This window comes from Erythranthe guttata, chromosome 12, assembly GCF_056151865.1.
Source record: "Erythranthe guttata isolate IM_541 chromosome 12, IM_541, whole genome shotgun sequence".
NCBI lineage: Eukaryota > Viridiplantae > Streptophyta > Magnoliopsida > Lamiales > Phrymaceae > Erythranthe > Erythranthe guttata.
In genome coordinates this window covers 834,277-855,703 of record NC_142544.1, presented here as the reverse complement: position 1 = coordinate 855,703, position 21,427 = coordinate 834,277, and the positions used below count along the sequence as shown (strand labels likewise).

Genomic DNA, 21,427 nt, shown 5'->3' with positions numbered 1-21,427 from the left:
TATTACAGGCCAGCTGCAATATATATATTCCAATCAATTTATATATACTTAGCTTGCAATACAAACAGCTGACATACATCTCCATTTTTCTCCTCATGCTTTGGGTTTCCTCCTTTTGTTTTCTATGTAAGAATTTCCCATTTTTCTTTCATTCATTTGATAACAATCCAATATTAATGTATGGCAGTTTCACATCTCACACACAAATCAAAGCCGCCTGAAAATTTTAACCGTGTTGTGGTTTGAGTTCTTCGATCGCGTTGCGCTTCATGCATACCTTTTTGCACATGTTTGTGTATGTATTATATATGTATACTTCTTATGGTACTTTTAATTTGTATGCAGTAACTATATCCATAGATCATCCACGTTGAAGACTCGTGCACTGCCTTTGAAATCTTACCTTTAGCAGGTGTTATTTATTTATTTGTTTATTATTTTCATTTTACATTTATTTATTTGTTGTCGGTCGGCGAATAACCGACTCCGTGCAAATAGATGTTTTGCTCATTTTTTAACTAAGACTACCATGAAAAGCTTTGAATTCCTGCCTTTTGTGTATGTGTGAAAATAGAATCCGATCCCTATAAATAGTTTAGGGGTAAACTACGGCCACTCTCCTGAGATAGAGTCAAAAAACTCCCTTACGTTTGGATAATTACAACTATCTCCTCAACTATCAATCTTCTTACACGTCTATCCTTGTGGTATCAAATTTAGTGGAATCTTCTAGATTATGTGTAATATTCTACAGTTTGCACCCGTTTCACCTCATTCGAGCAACACATTTTAAAACCAGATGATCATAAGATGTGTCTCTTGACTTGTATGTATCAGATTAATGTGCATGGTGCATTCGAAACTGCACATTTCGATAACAATGGACATGTAGGAGGAAGTCTCGTAGATGAGAGGGTGGTCGTAATTATTATGATGGAAAGTTTTTATTATTTGTATTTTATAACAGCGCATTTTATAAGAGTTATATATATATATATATATATATATATATATATATATATATATATATATATATATATATATATGGAAATGTTTAAGTTAACGTGCGTATGCACGATCTTGTCAGCGTCGTCTTCTGCAGATAACTTGAGTTCAGGTAATATGGAAGGGAAGCCAAAAACAGTAGTTTTGGTTGGACGAACAGGTCACGGGAAAAGTGCAACCTGCAATTCTATACTTGGAAGAAAAGCATTCGAGTCAAAGTTTTGTGCCGGCGGTGTTACTACCAAGACTGAGCAGCAGTCAACTCCACTAGAGGATGGCAGTATTATTAATGTGATTGATACTCCCGGTATACATGTTAATTATTACTAATTTATGTTTAACTCTCTCTATATTCATGCATGCGTATTTATTTATTTCCCAGTGTAATAACCATCCTAATCAAAAGTTAATCTGTTAAATGAGATAAAAGGAGGATTAATGCATGTGTTCTGACTTGATGAACTTGATTGAAATGCTAGGGTTATTTGATTTTCATGGTGATACTGAGTTTCTTGGAAATGAAATTGCCAAATGCATCAATTTGGCAAATGATGGTCTCCATGCTATTGTTCTCGTCCTGTCAATCCGGGGTCGATTTTCAAAAGAAGAAGAAGCTGCTGTGCAAGCACTCAGTTCTTTTTTCGGCCCCAAAATTCTTGGATATCTGATTGTAATTTTCACTGGTGGTGATGAACTAGAAGCTGATGATCAAACCCTAGATGATTACTTGGGCGGTACAGATTGCCCCAAACCCTTGCAGGCACGAATTAAATATCTCATTAATTCTTCTATTCCTCTTAATTATATATGTGTCTCTTAACTTTTATTTATTTATTTATCTGACCATATATATTATTCATTTTCTTCCGGGCTATTTTGAGAATTTAATTTGAAGCAAATACTCTGATCGTTTAGCTACCTAGGTGTTTGGTTTTCGTGAGCTACAGTTTCCCCATGCATACGTGCATGCATGGGGCAAAAATAGGGACGTATGTTTAAATCTTTTATTTGTTACATTTATGTGTGAACATATGATTAATTGACATACAGGATACCCTGACACAATGTGGGAACCGACAAATACTCTTCAACAACAGAACAAAAATAGAAGCCGAGAAATCTAAACAACGGAATCAATTTCTTTCTCTAGTAAATGATGTTGTGAAAAACAATGGTGGAATACCCTACACTGATCCACTATTTATCAAAATGAAGGTGAGTACATGCTGCTAATAATTTCAATATATATATATATATATATATATATATATATATATGTGTGTGTGTGTGCGTATTTGCATAATTTTTACGATGCCTAAACTCAATCATCAGGACATAGAAAACCAGTTGAAGGAAGGCTCAAAAAATGCATCGGCTGAACAGATGGAGGAGATGAAAAAGGCATATGAAGAACAGCAAAAGATAATGATCGCGTCGGTACGCACAAATAGAGTTTAATTATGTTATATTCAAGTCATAATTAATATGTTTGCGTCTATACACCTAGCTATATTGTGATTTAATTTACTTTAATAATGGTTAAAGAAACCTATATATAGCTATATTCGAAAATCTCGTTCCGATTTCCGCTCCTAGGTCTAGCCAATATTGAATCATATGTGAAATTTGTGGCAAGATTGATATATATATATATATATATATATGTTCGTATATTATTGTTTGATACAGATTGAGGCAAAGTTCAAAGAGACCCTTGGAGAGGTAAAACAAAACATGGCAGCGGAGCAAGAAAGAAACCGCATCGCAAATGAAAAGCTTATACGGGAACTGCTAAATACGAAAGTTGCTCAAGCCAAGGCAGAAGCACACACAGCCACACTAGAGGCTCAGTTGAAAGCGCAAAAAGAAATACATGACATGGAAAAGCAATTAGATAGACTTAAGTTGGAGGCTGCTACCGAGGAAGCTGAAGGCTCATGTGCTATTTTGTAATAACACATGCATGCATGCAATATGGGCTTAATTTGTATTTGCAAAACAGTTCTCTCGATCGTTAATAATGTTTGCTTGCAGCTGCTCCCCTTCTTTACGTACACTGCTGATCGATGGGGTTGGAAAACCGCTGCGTTTTATAATTCTTACGTGATTTGAGTGCTCGTTGATTATTAATATTGCATTTCATACAAGCGTACGCGTGTATCATGCAATATTGTGCTTCTGATTAATAGTGAATATGTATATATATATATATATATATATATATATATATATATATATATATGTGTGTGTGTGTGTGTGTGTTGTGGTTTGCTTTTGTAACCAAATATATGTCATGGATTACATACCATTTCGTATTTGTACGAATTTTGTTCAAATTATTTTCCTTGTTTTTTTTCATATTATATTATTTTCTGGGTTTATTAGGGATAACCCCTTGTTCATATTTTCTAATGAACTAGATCCAATTTTTCCCCTCCTTTTTGAGATAGACCCAATTTTGCCAACTTGGCAAAATGTATTATATAATTTTCCTTTAATACCCCTGTTTTATTTTTAAACGGCATTTATTTCCTTTACTATGTGATTTGAGATTTGCTGATACGTTGCCTAAAATCACGGAATAAAATTACGTGAGATCATTGGCCGTTATATCAAATCGTGTACAATATTTTTCGAAGGTTCTCTTCAGCGTTCCAGCGGTTTTTTATCGTCTTTGAAGATTTCTGCACCATCGTTGAAATAGGATCGAATTTGAGCGTTCGTTGTTGGACGTTGTTAAACGGGTATGAATGCGTTATTCGTTTTTATTTTTCGCTCAATGTCTAGGATTGTCGATTACGGTGGTTAGAAATTTTTAAGAGTTGTGTTGATACTTGATTCTATTAAGTAGAACCTTTTTTAACAAAATTATTCCGTCATATATACATCGTTATTTTTGGCGGATGATGTTTGTTTGGAAGATGATTGACAGAGTTAGATGAGGATGGTTCACGCATATCGGACCAGAGTTGTTTTATATGAACATCGTAGTTGGTTAACGCATTAATTGAAATAATTGTCCGCTGTCGTGGAGTTCATGAGTCTGATCCCGGTCGATAGTTAGTTTATTTGTTTATAACAACGGATTTTAGGACGCTGGGTAGTACATTAAAATATATTTCGTAGTATTATTTAAGTTATCGTATGAATTTTGCATTTTAAGTTTATTTTTGATCATATTAATATATTTTTTAGTATTCTGCATTTTTAATGTCGTATCATATTAATATATACATCGTTATTTTTGGCGGATGGTGTTTGTTTGGAAGAGGATTGACATAGTTAGAAGAGGATGGTTCACGCAGATCGGACAAGAGTTGTTTTATATAAGTTTCGTAGTTGGTTTATGCAATAATCGGAATAATTGTCTGTTGATCCCGATCGATAGTTGGTTTATTTGTTTATAACAGCCGATTTAAGTGTGCTGGGTAGTACATTAAAATATAGTTGTTTTTTAAATTAGCGTATGAATTTTGCATTTTAAGTTTTTTTTTGATGATATTAATGTATTGTCATTCAAATGTATTTGCAGTCTATTTAATCATTTTTTAGTATTCTGCATTTTTAATTTTGTTTCATGATTTTAGGTTTTTTCGATGGCGAATTTCGTACGGATTTTGTTGAGGTTTGGTGGGTTGGTTGCTATAAAGAGGTGTTTACGATGTAATGGCTCGGTAACTTCGGTTAAGTTTTAAACCGTTGTAATACAGTAGTATACTATTATGAATACCGTATGATACTACTATTATCATTTTATTATACTATTATGAGATTATTAATGTACTAGAGTTTTAACTCGACATATTGGTTTCATTGTGTTATGAAGTATTTTATGTATTTTATCAAAACCCTAGATTGAAATTATGAGATTATTAATGTACTATTTTATTGGTTATGTTGGAATACTTTACGTTGGTGTTGTTCTCAATGTTCTTGTCATTTCAGTGGTATATTGTTTGTTAACACAATTCATATCACTACTATAACCGTAATATACTATCATAGCAGATCAATGTACTATATTGAAATTATTAATATACTATGTGGTTGAATAATACGGGATCCATAGTCGAATTAGATCAATAAGATAGTACATTACATGATATAAGGAAAATTACCCTAATTGATTAGTATTTCAAACAAACATATTATTCAGTTTCCATATATATTATTATTTTTTATATATATTATTATTATTATTTACCTTAATCGTTTTCATATAATAAGGAAAATTACCCTAATTGATTAGTATTTCAAACAAACATATTATTCAGTTTCCATATATATTATTATTTTTTCAATAGTCAATTAACTAAACCCATAGTCGAATTAGATACATGTGATAGTCTATTAAAAGATATGAGATAGTCTATTAATTTTAAAACACAAATCCGCCGCCGTCACTTCTCAAATCTAGGGTTTTGATGATTCTTCGGCCCATAGTCGATTAACGAGATCCATAGTAAAATTATACTAGTGGGATAGTCTATTAAATGATATGGAATAGTATATTAATACATATCTAATTCGACTATGCATCTTGTTAATCAACTATGGGCCGAAGAATTATCAAAATCCTACACGCAAGTGCACGTATTGTACAAGAAATATAGTGAACTAAAAGTCCGGATATCGAACCACAGGGAATATTTAATTATCTAATCCTAGACGCCAAATTCTACCAATTATTATCAAGCCCACCCTACACAGTCGAATTTTAGAGAGAATTAACTAAATTAAACTAAATTAAAAGCAAGCAAAAACAAGAAAGCAATTTAAAACGAAGATTTAATCAAGATAAGCAAGCCTAGGATTTTATTCTCCCCCCTATGTGATTATTACTCCCCCAATTCCTTCAATTATGCAAGCAATTAACCCGGATTATTAACATGAGATGCTAAAATAATCATAACCCGCTTCCGCGTGTATTGCGATTCTAATACTCTAGATTCAATTACTATATTCCTATGCAATTAATTCTAGAACACAGCATTAAGCACAAATCTCAATAATGGCTACCTAAGAGATTAACTATATTCCTATGTTAATACCACAAAGGCTCTTCTACCACAGTTCTAATTCTTAACCCGATCTTCCGATTCATGCGATTAACAATAACATAAAAGCACATAAAGTGGTCAGTTTCATGAACTTAATAAAACAAGTAGAAGAAATAATCCGGAATTAAAACTTGCATAAAATCATAGAAAAGGGTTCATAAATCCCACATAGGGTTCCAAATAAAATCCTAGAAATAAAACTTAGCTACTCGTGATTCTTATGATAAAGAAAACAAAATAAATAAATTAAATAAGAAAAACTATGCTTGAGTCTTCGTTGATCTTCGTTCCTCGCGTTTTGTGGTGTCAAATTTCGTAAAAAAGATCCCCAATTGTGTGCTTGGGTTGGTCTTATATAGGGTGAAGAACTTGGGGAAGAAGGCGTGCAATTAAAATTCCTTTACTGCGCAGCTTTGGAGTCTCGGACGGGGGTCCCACAATTTGAACTAAAATTCGGACGGGGTCCGAGCTTTAAATCTTCAGAATTTTGAGTTTTTCACTTTTGACCCATATTTTCTCCAAAATTACAGTTTTGACCCCATACTTTTCCAATTCTTCAATTTGTACCTAAAATACAATAAATCAACTTTTTAAGCATCAATTATCGTTAAAACACACCAAGAGCTCAAATAAAAAGATACGATAAAGTGTAAAAATATACACTTAACACACCCCCAAACTTGAACTTTTGCTTGTCCTCAAGCAAAATCTACAAATAAGCAAATAACTCAACTATAACATCTCATCACATAGATCAATGATCAACTTCACGTTTTCAGAACTTGTAATTATAATGACAATTCTTAGGCATTCGCAAGCTCAAAATTCAACAACACTTAGTCACTCACCATTACCAAAAACCACAATTCATACAATTGCTTCAAGCATCCAATATTTGCAAATTAAAGATAGAAATAATTTATACTTACATGCATATGCTTGACTCCAAATACTCACCAAATTATTCTACTCTACTAATATCGAACATTAAGCTATTGGGATCATTGGGGCTTTGTGGCTTTCAATTGTTAGGCTCTTTGGTTCGAGGTAGGAAATATGGGTATATGTGGCTATTTTTTCTTGAATTTAGGTGATTACGCCAAAATTTGAAAGATAGACGTTTGAAACAATGAATTCACCTTTAAGGAGTTTAATAAACTCGATTCTTAAGAGTTCAAAAGTCTCCACTTTTGCTCTTAAGACAATGGATCGAGCTTTCAAAACAATTCAAAACTAGTCCTTATTTCTCCCTTCTAGTCTCTTCTTCTTCTTTTTTTTTTTATTTTTTTTTTCATTTTTTTTTTATTTTATAAATATATATAGAAGCCTATATACTTCTTCGTCTTTTTTTTTTTTTTAAGAAGAAGAGAGATCTTATAAAAAATTTCGACCGAACTCCAAGGGGGAATTTTTAAAAAATCTCCACTTTTCTACCTTATACACATTGGCTAAAAGAAAGAACACCTTTTCTCCGAGGCTCAAATCAAGGTTCTAAGGATAATTTCGATAAAAATGTCGGCTTGAAAGGCTCAAAAGGTTCAAAGAAGGCCCAAATCATATCTCAAATCACTCACTACTCAATACTTCGTATCATAAATTTCCTAAGTTGAGTTTTAAAACCGAACATAGCATGATCTAACACAAATTAACTTCAAATTTAAAATACAAAACATTCAACCAAAGCAATGCACAAAGTGTGATTCCTAGAAATAATTCGCTTCTAAGTTCCGTTGAATCGAAAGCTAAACAAACATCTAATCCTTATCACACAAAACAAACAATTTCATCATCAAACATTGATCATCTCTCATCATCATAATTCATCGATGCATTCGACTCAAGCAAATTTTTTTTATATGCCGGAAAAACGAGAAAAGCAATAAAAACGAATAAAACCTAATGCATGGTAACTAAACAAATAAGCACAAAAACATGTTTTTCACCCCCAAACTTAAAATTTTCGTTGCCCTCAACGAAATTAGCACAAAGTTTAAGAATAGAAAACACCTGATTTAGTCGGAGTCGATGTGATCGGGGTGCTCCTCCCTAGCTCTCTCACGCTCGTCCTCATTGGGTGGTGGCACTTTTCTTTCCCTTTCCCTTCCCTTTGGAAGATGATGCTTCGCTCGTGCGGCCTCGTTTGTTTGATATATGACATAGTTGGGAGAGAGGTTGGAATAGATTCGGTGAGAATTGGTTGACAATCGAACTCAAAATTTGGTTGGAGCAAATTGTCAAACACCTTGTGGGCGTGCCTTGAAAGAGTAGATTTTGGAGAATTTGGTTCGATTCTCTAGCCTTTATTTGTGTGTGGGAGTTCGAGAGAAGGAAAGAGGAGGGTTTAGGAAATAATGGGGGAAAAAATCTATTTTTTTACAGTTAAAACGCCCTAAAAATCGTCGGACGGCCGTCCCAGTTTTTGTGCTGATTTTCGGACGGCCGTCCGAATTTTTTTTTTCTTCCTGGTTTTGGGACGGCCGTCCCACAAAATAGGCATGTTTTGGGACGGCCGTCCCACATGCTGTGCTGGTGGAACTTGCCTTCTGTTAAGGGACCAAATGTGTTTTTAGTGAACATAGGGGATCAAATATGAAATCAATGCAAAGTTGAGAGATGAAAACTGTTATTTTTCCAAGGAAAAAATATACAATTATCACCCCTCAAGTTTACATCTATTTTACTTTTGGTCCTCTACGTTCACAAAATAACACATTTGGTCCTTCATTTTTCAAAAGTTCATCACTTCTAGTCATTCTCGTCAATTTTCAGTTACTACTAACATAATCAATCGTGTTCGCGTGACTGCCTTAACTGACAAACTTAATGGTAAATTAACGAAAATGACCAGAAATGTTAAATTATTGAAACACGAGGAACCAAATGTGAAATTGGTGCAAACTTGAGGGATGAAAAGTGTAATTTTCTATTTTTACTAGAATAATTGAGATAGAAAGTGTTACATTTTATTATTTGTATGTTGATTTATATTCGGGCTATAAAGTGTTACAAATTAGTTTTATTGACAATTTGCAAACATGTTGTAGCTTTTGCTTATTAGATCGATAAATGGATAATAAAGAGCAATTTGTAAAGAATAAGAATATATATTTATTCTTATTCTTTACCCATCAACACATTCATTCTCTAGTTCTTATTGTTCATAATTATAATCTTCAGATTTTAAGAGAGGCCATAACATAGTGAACAAGAATCGCAAGAGTGCAAACAATTACAAATGTTTATTCATCCATTATTATACACACATATTCGAAAGAAGAATATATAAAAAATACACACACTCGATCATCAAACATAAATAAATTCTAGTATATCTTTCAACCACAGCATACGGGAGTACTGTAAAGAATACCAAAACAAAACCAAACATTGGCCGGCTCGGCTGGCGTTAAGTTTTCAAGTAGATGCCGAAATGATTTACCACATCTAACAGGAACGAGGCGTATTAGACAGATTGATGGTCCGATTATTCTTCCTCTTAGCTCTCTCTATTTGTATTTCTAGCTTATGTTTTTCTTGATCTGATTTCCTCAAAGCATTTAGTCTCACAATTTCTTCCTTGAGTTGAGCAATTTCCACCTGCTCGTGATATGACTTGATGAGTGCCGAGTGGTCATCGCTTTTAAATCCAGATATATTATCTGCCTTGGAGGAACTAGCTTTAGTGGTTAGAATTGCATCATGTGTATATGGTTTTCCACCATTGTTGTGTGCAACCATATTTAATAGGGCGTGAAGTTGCTTCTGCTGTTCAGATTTCTTGGCTTCATCGTTTGTTTTATTATCAAATAGAACACGCCTGTTCCCACACATTCTCAGAGTTTCCTATGTCAAAATCACAAACAACTAATTATGAATGATGAACAATTCTTCAAATGGGAAAAAAACAAGAGAAAAGAAAAGAAAAGGCAAGCATTATGGCGTATAAATTCTCACACACACACACACACACACACACACACACATATATATATATATATATATATATATATATATATATATATATATATATATATATATATATATATATATATACATGTTCTTCGGAGGAAACAATGAAAAGACAATTTATAAGATTAAACTGCTTGGTAGACGCTCCAAACATACTAAATATCCACATGCATGTGTAATATATGATAGCTAGGATACATGTTTATATAAGATTATTTATTATGAGGCATGCATCATAATAAATAAGTCTTGATCAGTTTGTACTTATAATTCAACAAGTTTTAGCAAGAGTACTGAAACATGTTGAAGGCGATAGTACTCCACAATTATTTCCTTATTAATCTTGTTCACATATTTCCGCAAAATATCCAATAGTGTAATTATGTTCAAATTTAATTTCCGACAGCTTGATAAGCTAAATACATTGATTTTCATACCTTCAAGGGGCCTGGGCAATCAGAACCAACCAAGTAATCATCGAGGCTCATACCATACTCTTCAAATTGATCACCGCCAGTGAAAACTACAATCATGTAGTTCATAATTTCGGGGCCAAAAAAATTCTGCAACATCAACAAACCATCTTCTTCTTCTCTTGAAAAACGAGTTCTAATTGTCATGACAAGAATAATTGCATGGATACCTCCATCCTTTGTCATGTCCATGCATTTAAACATTTCTTTTAGAAGTAATTCATGATCACCAGAATAATCAAATAATCCTGACATTTGCATTTGATTGATATATCAAGAAAATGTTATCGACAAAAAAACCCTAATATAAATTTCTTTTTATATCATGTGAAACCCTAATTTGATATGCATGTACGCACCTGGAGTATCAATCACGGCTAGATTCTGCCCATTTTCCAGTACAGTTGTGTGCATCTCGCATTTGGTGGTAACACCAATAGAACTTGACATTGACTTAAATACCCTTTTTCCAAGTATACTATTTCCTGTTGCGCTTTTTCCATTACCTGTTCGTCCAACTAGTACTATATTTTTAATCTCACTTGAAGGTGAAGACCACACCCTTTTAGTTTCACTTTCATTTGCATTTGTTTCCATTAAACTTGTCTGCAAATTAGAAGACCACACCCTTTCAGTTTCACTTTCATTTGCATTTGTTTCCATTAAACTTGTCTGCAAATTAGAAGACCACACCCTTTCAGTTTCACTTTCATTTGCATTTGTTTCCATTAAACTTGTCTGCAAATTAGAAGACCACACCCTTTCAGTTTCACTTTCATTTGCATTTGTTTCCATTAAACTTGTCTGCAAATTAGAAGACCACACCCTTTCAGTTTCACTTTCATTTGCATTTGTTTCCATTAAACTTGTCCGCAAATTAGAAGCCCACACCCTTTCAGTTTCACTTTCATTTGCATTTGTTTCCATTAAACTTGTCTGCAAATTAGAAGACCAACAACCATATACACTAGTTAGGTAATTATATTAAATGAAAGTGAAATGCTTCAAAGTACTATTCTAAAACTTCAATCAGGCAAAGAAACATAAATTCAAATTTAAATCAAGCAAATTCATTTGTTAATTCGCAGTGAATAGTAAAAAAAAGAAAAAGTAGAGGTGAAAGTTGGAATGAGTTTTAAATTATTTTTATTTTTGTATATATAATAAATGAAGAATAAATTATTTAAATACATAATTGTTTTAATATTATAAATATATTTTTGAAAATCAAATCTTTAAATATATTAAAATTAAAGTCGTATAAAAAGATGGTTTTGTGATTTTTTTTTGTTTACTTCTAATCTTGATGTAATTTTCTTTTTCTTTTTTTTTTGGAATAGATCGGAATCTGAATTTTGAAAATTAAAATGAGAAAAACTTTGTTTTAAATTGAAACCACGGGCGAAATTTGAAAATTCATTCCATCTTTCACCCAAACTGATATTTTCTTATATTTTTCATTTTGTATATGAATAAATATAACGTGTTCGACTTAATTTAAGAAAATAATTTAAATTTTAAATGTATAAATTAATTTTGCATAAATTCAACTTTTTTCTGTAAAAAATATGCACCAAACTCCCATTTGTTACAAAAAAAAATCATAGAATCCAACAGTGTTTATTTTTTACCGAAATGGGAATTTATGCAAGGAAAATAAAATGGGCAAAATACGAATTTCATCCCTCAAGTTTTCACTAATTTCATATTTGGTCCCTCATGTTCACAAAAATACATTTGGTCCAACATGTTTAAAAAAAACAACATTTTTAGTTACTTCCGTCAATTTTTCGTTACTACTAACGGAATCAAGTATGTGTCCATCATTCCTTAACTAATTCCTTAACTGACGAACTGACGATAAATTGATATAAATGACCAAAAATGTTAAATTATTGAAACATGAAGGATCAAATGTGTTTTTTTATAAATATGGGGACTAAATGAGGAATAAGTACAAACTTAGGCGGTGAAAACTGTAATTTTCCAAAAATAAAATAGACAGGGATTTTATGTAATAAAAGGAACATAAGGGAGTTGGGTTCAGATCTTCATTAACACATTGGGGTTATTTCTATCCTACACCCGGTGAAGGTTACACCGGGTGATTTTTTACCGTTGATCTACACACACCAATGTGGGTGTATGTGTTTGTGTTTATATGAATGGTAAAGATCTACCCGGTGTATTTCACCCGGTGTAGCATAGTATAAGCCAACATATTGGATTTTTATTTTGTTTACCATTTCAAATTTCAATGCATGGGGAATTCTTCCTACGAAAATTGATTGGTTTTAGAATATCGCTTTATCAATGGAATTCAGTGGTTGCCAAAAGTTTAAGAAATAAATAGGTACGGAATAATACACTTTGGGTTTGGTTGGGCTACTGTTTTACACTTTAGATTCAATAAAATCACGATAAATTAATAAAATCACTTAAATAATAATTTATGTCGGTCTCAACTAAGTAAAACTGCACTAAAATTATTAATTCGATAATTTAATATTTCGCTAAATCAATAAAAAAAAATAGTTATGATTGTATTAATTTAAAGAGGTCTACCTGTATTTCGCATTATCTTTGTAATCACCTGGTGACTCTTGTATTGTTGACTCTTTCATTTTTCTTTCTAAGTTTGAATGTAATAAAAAAAAATATGAACGAGAAGTAGGGCTAATTCGATTATTTAAAGTTCACTAGCGAACTATAAAATTCAGCATTAAAATCTTTAAATTCTCTACGAGCTATATATCAAATTAAAATCCCTTATTGATAACATTAAATCACTAGAAATGAATGCACCATAATAGTGGAATTACTCTAATCAACATGTATCATTAATGAAGAACATGTTGTGATGATCAATGAAAAACACTCACCTCCGGTTTCTCCGGTTGCTCAGGTAGCTTCTCTGTCAACGATTTTCCACCATTCGTATCGACAACATCACGTGTATACGGTTTTCCACCATTGTTGTGTGCAACCGTATTTAATAGGTCATGAAGTTGCTTCAGTTGTTTAGATTTCTCGGCTTCATCTTTTGTTTTGTTATTAAATAGGACACATCTGTTTCCACACATTCTCAGAGTTTCCTATGTCAAAATTATAAACAACTAATTATGAATATTGACGAACAATTCTGCAAAGATACGACAAACATTATATGGCTTATAAATTCAAAATTCCATGTTCAGAAGAAACTATTTGTGTGATCATGAGTTCAAATCTACAACAAAATTCGAAGATTTTTTCATACCTTCAAGAGGTCAGGGGAATCATTACCACACAAGTAATCATTAAGGGTCATGTCATACTCTTCAAATTCGTCACCATTAGTGAAAACTATAATCATATAGTCCATAATTTTGGGGCCATACATTTTCTGCAACATCAAAACACCATCTTCTTCATCTCTTGAAAATCGAGTTCCAATTTTCATGACGAAAAGAATAGCATGGATACCATCCTTTGTCATGTCCATGCATTTAAGCATTTCTTTTCGAATAAATTCAGGATGAGCAGAAAAATCAAACAATCCTGACAATTGTATTTGATTCAAGACAAAGATATTGACGAAAAAAAAAAAAAAACCTATTTTCTTTTTTATGTCATGCTAATTCAACCAGAATTAATTAATATATTTTGTAAATATATTAACCTAATTAGTAATAATATGTACGTACCTGGAGTATCAATCACAGAAAGATTCAGCCCATTTTCAAGTACAGTTGTATGCTTCTCACAAGTTGCAGTAACACTAGTAGCGCTAAACATTGACTTAAATGCACTTCTTCCAAGTATAGTATTCCCTGTTGCGCTTTTTCCGCTACCTGTTCGTCCAACCAATACTATGTTTTTAACCTCACTTGGAGGTGAATACCACACCATTTCATTTTCAATTTCATTTTCCATTGAACTTATCTGCGAATTAGTAGACCAACAACCATATACACTAATTAGGTATGTAATTAATTACTCATACACAAAAACAAATAGCGATGCAAATAAAGCGGAAACTTAAGTACTCAGCCACAGTATTGTATCCAACTAGGGGCGGAATCGGACAGATTGTATTAGAATTAGAGTTTTCGAAAGTCAAAAAAGCTAGTTCCAATTCCTTATAAAGAAAAAAAAATTGGAAATCAAAATTTCAAAAATTGGAACGGAAAAACTTGTTCCAAAATCAAAATTTTTCGAATCAGAATCGGCAGAATTTGGAATTTCCAATTTTTCAATCACCTAAAATATAAATTACGTAATAATTGATATAGCAATTTTTCAAAAAATAAAATCGGACCGTAAACAGGAATCTCATATATATATTCGAAAAAATCATGAGTAACTGGAATTTTCGAATTCGAAATGAAAAATATAGCACATCAACTGAAAAAAAATTTAGAGTTTGAACATGCATGAACTAAGGTGTCTGCATGTGCGTGTATGAAAGAACCAGATAGCAGCCATACACTTATGCACTATTGGATTGTTATGAAATGAATGAAAGAAAAGTGGGAAATCCTTACAGAGAAAACAAGGAGAAAACCCAAGGTATGTCAGCTGTACTTGTATTATGCAAGCTAAGTATATAAATTGATTGGAATTATATATGCAGCTGGCCTGTTATATATATATATATATATATATATATATATATATATATATATATATATATATATATATATATATATATATATATATGAAAGGTCGTGCTAGCTAGCTAATACACTTGTGGGCTTTTTAATTTTTCGGTTTCTTTTACCCTCCGGAAAAAAAAAAAAAATTCAATTGCCTTTATCTCTAATCGAATTAGAAAGATCACAGTGGACAGTGTTTGTATTAGTCAAAAAAATTTTATTTTATTTTTATGTATAAAAGTTGTCAATTTGCTTTGTCATTTTTATTTCTTGCTTCATCAAGTTGTGAAAACCGACGACTTTTATACATAAAAAAGAATGACTAATACAAACACTGTCCAAGTGATCTTTGTAATTCGATTAGAGATAAAGTCAATTGAATTTTTCATTTTTCAGAATTTAGGCCAGACCCGATTGAATTTGCTCTTGATTTTCCCCAAAAGACATTTGACATGGTAAACCGATCTGGAACATGGTTTGCACTCAACAAATTGAATAAGCATTATTGAGATTTGGCCTTCTTTTAAAAAATAAAGTATGTTTTGTATAGTTGTTTGCTCTGTCATTTTCATTTCTTTAGTTTCATCAAGTTGGGAAAGCCGACGACTTCTATTATAATAAGGTTGATCAATACAAACACTGTCCCGAGTGATCTTTCTAATTAAAGAATGAAATATTGTGTTGATTGAGTACCAATAATTATTATTGAAAACACTAATTAGGACCATGTCTATTTTACATAATTGTTAATTTGCACGAAATAATTCTAACAAAACCCACAAGTGTATTAGCTAGCTAGCACGACATTTCATGATCGATCAGCGAATCATGAAAAAGAAAAAGAAAAAAAGAGCGATTAGAGATAAAGTCAATTGAATATTTCTTTTTGTGAAGAAAAAAAGCGAAATATTAAAATTCCAATCAATTTATATATACTTAGCTTGCAATACAAACAGCTGACATACATCTCCATTTTTCTCCTCATGCTTTGGGTTTGTTAATTTTCTATGTAAGAATTTCCCATTTTTCTTTCATTCATTTCATAACAATCCAATATTAATGTATGGCAGTTTCACATCTCACACACAAATTAAAGCCGCCTGAAAATTTTAACCGTGTTGTGGTTTGAGTTCTTCGATCGCGTTGCGCTTCATGCATACCTTTTTGCACATGTTTGTGTATGTATTATATATGTATACTTCTGATATATGGTACTTTTAATTTGTATGCAGTAACTATATCCATAGATCATCCACGTTGAAGACTCGTGCACTGCCTTTGAAATCTTACCTTTAGCAGGTGTTATTTATTTATTTGTTTATTATTTTCATTTTACATTTATTTATTTGTTGTCGGTTGGCGAATAACCGACTCGGTGCAAATAGATGTTCTGCTCATTTTTTAACTAAGACTACCGTGATCAAAAGCTTTGGATTCCTGCCTTTTGTGTATGTGTGAAATTAGAATCCGATCCCTATAAATAGTTTAGGGGTAAACTGTACGGCCACTCTCCTGAGATAGAGTCAAAAAACTCCCTTACGTTTGGATAATTACAACTATCTCCTCAACTATCAATCTTCTTACACGTCTATCCTTGTGGTATCAAATTTAGTGGAATCTTCTAGATTATGTGTAATATTCTACAGTTTGCACCCGTTTCACCTCATTCGAGCAACACATTTTAAAACCAGATGATCATAAGATGTGTCTCTTGACTTGTATGTATCAGATTAATGTGCATGGTGCATTCGAAACTGCACATTTCGATAACAATGGACATGTAGGAGGAAGTCTCGTAGATGAGAGGGTGGTCGTAATTATTATGATGGAAAGTTTTTATTATTTGTATTTTATAACAGCGCATTTTATAAGAGTTATATATATATATATGGAATTAATGTTTAAGTTAACGTGCGTATGCACGATCTTGTCTGCAGCGTCGTCTTCTGCAGATAACTTGAGTTCAGGTAATATGGAAGGGAAGCCAAAAACAGTAGTTTTGGTTGGACGAACAGGTCACGGGAAAAGTGCAACCTGCAATTCTATACTTGGAAGAAAAGCATTCGAGTCAAAGTTTTGTGCCGGCGGTGTTACTACCAAGACTGAGCAGCAGTCAACTCCACTAGAGGATGGCAGTATTATTAATGTGATTGATACTCCCGGTATACATGTTAATTATTACTAATTTATGTTTAACTCTCTCTATATTCATGCATGCGTATTTATTTATTTCCCAGTGTAATAACCATCCTAATCAAAAGTTAATCTGTTAAATGAGATAAAAGGAGGATTAATGCATGTGTTCTGACTTGATGAACTTGATTGAAATGCTAGGGTTATTTGATTTTCATGGTAATACTGAGTTTCTTGGAAATGAAATTGCCAAATGCATCAATTTGGCAAATGATGGTCTCCATGCTATTGTTCTCGTCCTGTCAATCCGGGGTCGATTTTCAAAAGAAGAAGAAGCTGCTGTGCAAGCACTCAGTTCTTTTTTCGGCCCCAAAATTCTTGGATATCTGATTGTAATTTTCACTGGTGGTGATGAACTAGAAGCTGATGATCAAACCCTAGATGATTACTTGGGCGGTACAGATTGCCCCAAACCCTTGCAGGCACGAATTAAATATCTCATTAATTCTTCTCTTCCTCTTAATTATATATATATGTGTCTCTTAACATTTATTTATTTATTTATCTGACCATATATATTATTCATTTTCTTCCGGGCTATTTTGAGAATTTAATTTGAAGCAAATACTCTGATCGTTTAGCTACCTAGGTGTTTGGTTTTCGTGAGCTACAGTTTCCCCATGCATGGGGCAAAAATAGGGACGTATGTTTAAATCTTTTATTTGTTACATTTATGTGTGAACATATGATTAATTGACATACAGGATACCCTGACACAATGTGGGAACCGACAAATACTCTTCAACAACAGAACAAAAATAGAAGCCGAGAAATCTAAACAACGGAATCAATTTCTTTCTCTAGTAAATGATGTTGTGAAAAACAATGGTGGAATACCCTACACTGATCCACTATTTATCAAAATGAAGGTGAGTACATGCTGCTAATAATTTCAATATATATATATATATATATATATATGTGTGTGTGTGTGTGTGTATTTGCATAATTTTTACGATGCCTAAACTCAATCATCAGGACATAGAAAACCAGTGGAAGGAAGGCTCAAAAAATGCATCGGCTGAACAGATGGAGGAGATGAAAAAGGCATATGAAGAACAGCAAAAGATAATGATCGCGTCGGTACGCACAAATAGAGTTTAATTATGTTATATTCAAGTCATAATTAATATGTTTGCGTCTATACACCTAGCTATATTGTGATTTAATTTACTTTAATAATGGTTAAAGAAACCTATATATAGCTATATTCGAAAATCTCGTTCCGATTTCCGCTCCTAGGTCTAGCCAATATTGAATCATCATATGTGAAATTTGTGGCAAGATTGATATATATATATATATTATTGTTTGATACAGATTGAGGCAAAGTTCAAAGAGACCCTTGGAGAGGTAAAACAAAACATGGCAGCGGAGCAAGAAAGAAACCGCATCGCAAATGAAAAGCTTATACGGGAACTGCTAAATACGAAAGTTGCTCAAGCCAAGGCAGAAGCACACACAGCCACACTAGAGGCTCAGTTGAAAGCGCAAAAAGAAATACATGACATGGAAAAGCAATTAGATAGACTTAAGTTGGAGGCTGCTATCGAGGAAGCTGAAGGCTCATGTGCTATTTTGTAATAACACATGCATGCATGCAATATGGGCTTAATTTGTATTTGCAAAACAGTTCTCTCGATCGTTAATAATGTTTTCTTGCAGCTGCTCCCCTTCTTTACGTACACTGCTGATCGATGGGGTTGGAAAACCGCTGCGTTTTATAATTCTTACGTGATTTGAGTGCTTGTTGATTATTAATATTGCATTTCATACAAGCGTACGCGTGTATCATGCAATATTGTGCTTCTGATTAATAGTCAATATATATATATATATATATATATATATATATATATGTGTGTGTGTGTGTGTGTGTTGTGGTTTGCTTTTGTAACCAAATATATGTCATGGATTACATACCATTTCGTATTTGTACGAATTTTGTTCAAATTATTTTCCTTGTTTTTTTTTTCATATTATATTATTTTCTTGTACATATTTTCATGATTAATTATGGCAGCTTTGTGGGAGCGTCTTTCTCATTATTACCTTGAGAGTTTATTTACTGCATACATTATATCCGCTACCCCTTTGTCATAACTCATACGTATGCATAATTGCTAAAATTGTTCCTCTGTAATTAGGGTTAAAATGAAACCCTAATTATATTGTAAAATATGACAATAAAGGTTCTTAATAAGCACAAAGATTGATCTGCAAAGTCAAACCAATTATATATTGGTTGTCAAAGAGTTCAAATCAAAGTAGAACTCAATCACAACTTGAAACTGAAAGGAAGAGAACAAAGGTTTGTGAAAAATTATTAGATGGAAACAAGCATATTGTAACAGCCCGTAATTTATGCTAAGATTTCTTTAAGAGTTTATTGTACTTCATAATGAGATTTGGGGCTGATGCGTTATTATGAGATAATATTGGGGCATAAGCATAAATAATAATACTATAACTGAAAACTTGGCAATCAAGTTTATGAAATTGGCGGACAACTGAGAAATGAGTGAGTCAGAGTTTATCTTCGTCATCTTAATCCGATTAATAGCGTCTTCCAACTTCACTTCTTCCTATAAATTACCCCTTCTCGTCAATAGGATCATCATCCACAAATCACATTGAATTCAAAGAAAAATCAAGAGATTAATCGAAGGAATAATTTGAGAGAGAAATCAAGAATATTGGAGATAAGCTAGGGTTCATCCAACACAGGGAAAGATGTTGACTTGACGATCTTTCTGGCGGGTTTCAGCGATCAGGATATATCATTGGAAATCCGTCGACGTAAGCTTCAATTTGGTGGTGGTTTCCGGCTGTTGTCTCAGGTGGTGGTCGCCGGAGTTCAACGAGAAGTCCAGCCTGCCGCTAAAGTTTTAAGAGTCAATTTGAGGTACTTAGGCTTCGTATTTCGGATTTATTTCTCCTGGGAAGTTATAGAACAGACTAAATAATATAGGAATATCGATTTTTCCCCAAATTTATACCTCTGTACAAAGTTGATTTTTATCCGACAGTTGTGACAATGATTTCTGAAATTTCTGCAATTAATAAACCTTATGCCGATCCTGTTTTCGGGGCAGATTTTGGGGGTTTTGGGATTTGAATTTTAAAGCAGTTCCTTCTTATAAATCGTAGACAGTATGGGGAAGTTTAAGGGTAATGTGAATCTTGCCTGGTTTGATCGAGTTTTAAGGTTTGTTTGAAGAGGGGAAACAGGGTAGTTCCATCTGCAAATTCTGGCAGTTCATATGACTTATATTTCGAGACTGTTTCCTATGCATTCGAGTCATAATTTGAGGTCAGTGTCTTCTCTTCAGTTGTAGATGAAGACTTTATATTCGATTTGGTATATGTGACTTGTCAAATTTGGATAATATTTCGAATTATTATGAAATTTCAAAACATACTGCCAAAATGATTTTTTGTCAAATCCTGGCAGTTTCTGTTATCATTTTCTTGGGCTGGTTTAGCTATGTTTCACTCATAATTTGAAAGTGGTGTCTTCAGTGAACTTGTAGATTTTGTTGTTAGCTTTAATTTGGTATATCATTTGGTCTGTTTCGATATACGTGCAGTTTGTTATGGTTTTTCAAATAAGCTGTACCAGAAATAATATTTCCAAAATTCTGGCAGTTCTGTAATGCTGGTTTGAGACTGTTTCTGCTATTTTTGGTTTAGAATTTGGGACTAAAGCCCTCTATGAACTCGTAGGATTTTCTGCTAGCTTTCATTTGAGGTATCATGTGATCAATTTGGATAAACGTGGAACCTGTTATGAGTTTTCAAATGAACTGTGGCAGCATATTAGTTTTATTATTAGGTTGAGAAACTCGTCTAATAAAATGAGTTTATTCTATGGGTTTGTGGCCCGGTTCGGTAAATGAAATAATTATGTGTTGAGCTTAGGTGTTGGGTTATGGAATTAAATTAAATTAGAATTAATAAGTTTTTCGGCCTTAAGGACATAAAGAAAACTAGGAAATGTCGTATGTATATGAATTCATTTATTAAGTATTTGGAAACTTATTAAGTGATAAATATTTTTATAGGTATTGAGTATAGTAAAGCTCTCACT

General features: G+C 32.8%; 3 protein-coding genes and 1 long non-coding RNA gene across 4 annotated transcripts; 3 read left to right on the top strand and 1 right to left on the bottom strand.

The window, feature by feature from the left end:
- The first annotated feature begins 41 nt into the window (after positions 1-41).
- LOC105972866 (immune-associated nucleotide-binding protein 1) lies at positions 42-3,338 on the top strand. Its single transcript, XM_088826612.1, has 7 exons — positions 42-126; positions 346-412; positions 1,088-1,312; positions 1,485-1,765; positions 2,056-2,220; positions 2,338-2,442; positions 2,695-3,338. The coding sequence occupies exons 3-7, from the start codon at positions 1,123-1,125 to the stop codon at positions 2,956-2,958; spliced, it is 1,005 nt and encodes a 334-aa protein (XP_088682738.1). The 5' UTR covers positions 42-126; positions 346-412; positions 1,088-1,122; the 3' UTR covers positions 2,959-3,338.
- Positions 3,339-9,242: 5,904 nt separating this feature from the next.
- Positions 9,243-14,425, bottom strand: LOC148766161 (uncharacterized). The gene is made up of 6 exons (XM_088826842.1): positions 14,194-14,425; positions 13,767-14,047; positions 13,390-13,602; positions 10,867-11,443; positions 10,472-10,755; positions 9,243-9,908 (listed from the first exon to the last, which is right to left on the bottom strand). Exons 1-6 carry the CDS (start codon positions 14,420-14,422, stop codon positions 9,510-9,512), a joined length of 1,983 nt encoding a protein of 660 aa, XP_088682968.1. The 5' UTR covers positions 14,423-14,425; the 3' UTR covers positions 9,243-9,509.
- A 1,550-nt stretch (positions 14,426-15,975) lies between these two features.
- LOC105972867 (immune-associated nucleotide-binding protein 1) lies at positions 15,976-19,151 on the top strand. Its single transcript, XM_012997848.2, has 7 exons — positions 15,976-16,153; positions 16,377-16,443; positions 17,082-17,306; positions 17,479-17,759; positions 18,042-18,206; positions 18,316-18,420; positions 18,658-19,151. The coding sequence occupies exons 3-7, from the start codon at positions 17,117-17,119 to the stop codon at positions 18,919-18,921; spliced, it is 1,005 nt and encodes a 334-aa protein (XP_012853302.2). The 5' UTR covers positions 15,976-16,153; positions 16,377-16,443; positions 17,082-17,116; the 3' UTR covers positions 18,922-19,151.
- A 680-nt stretch (positions 19,152-19,831) lies between these two features.
- On the top strand, positions 19,832-21,139 carry LOC148766160 (uncharacterized). The gene is made up of 2 exons (XR_016035039.1): positions 19,832-20,242; positions 20,558-21,139. It is a non-coding gene; the product is annotated as an uncharacterized LOC148766160 (long non-coding RNA).
- Positions 21,140-21,427: the final 288 nt, after the last annotated feature.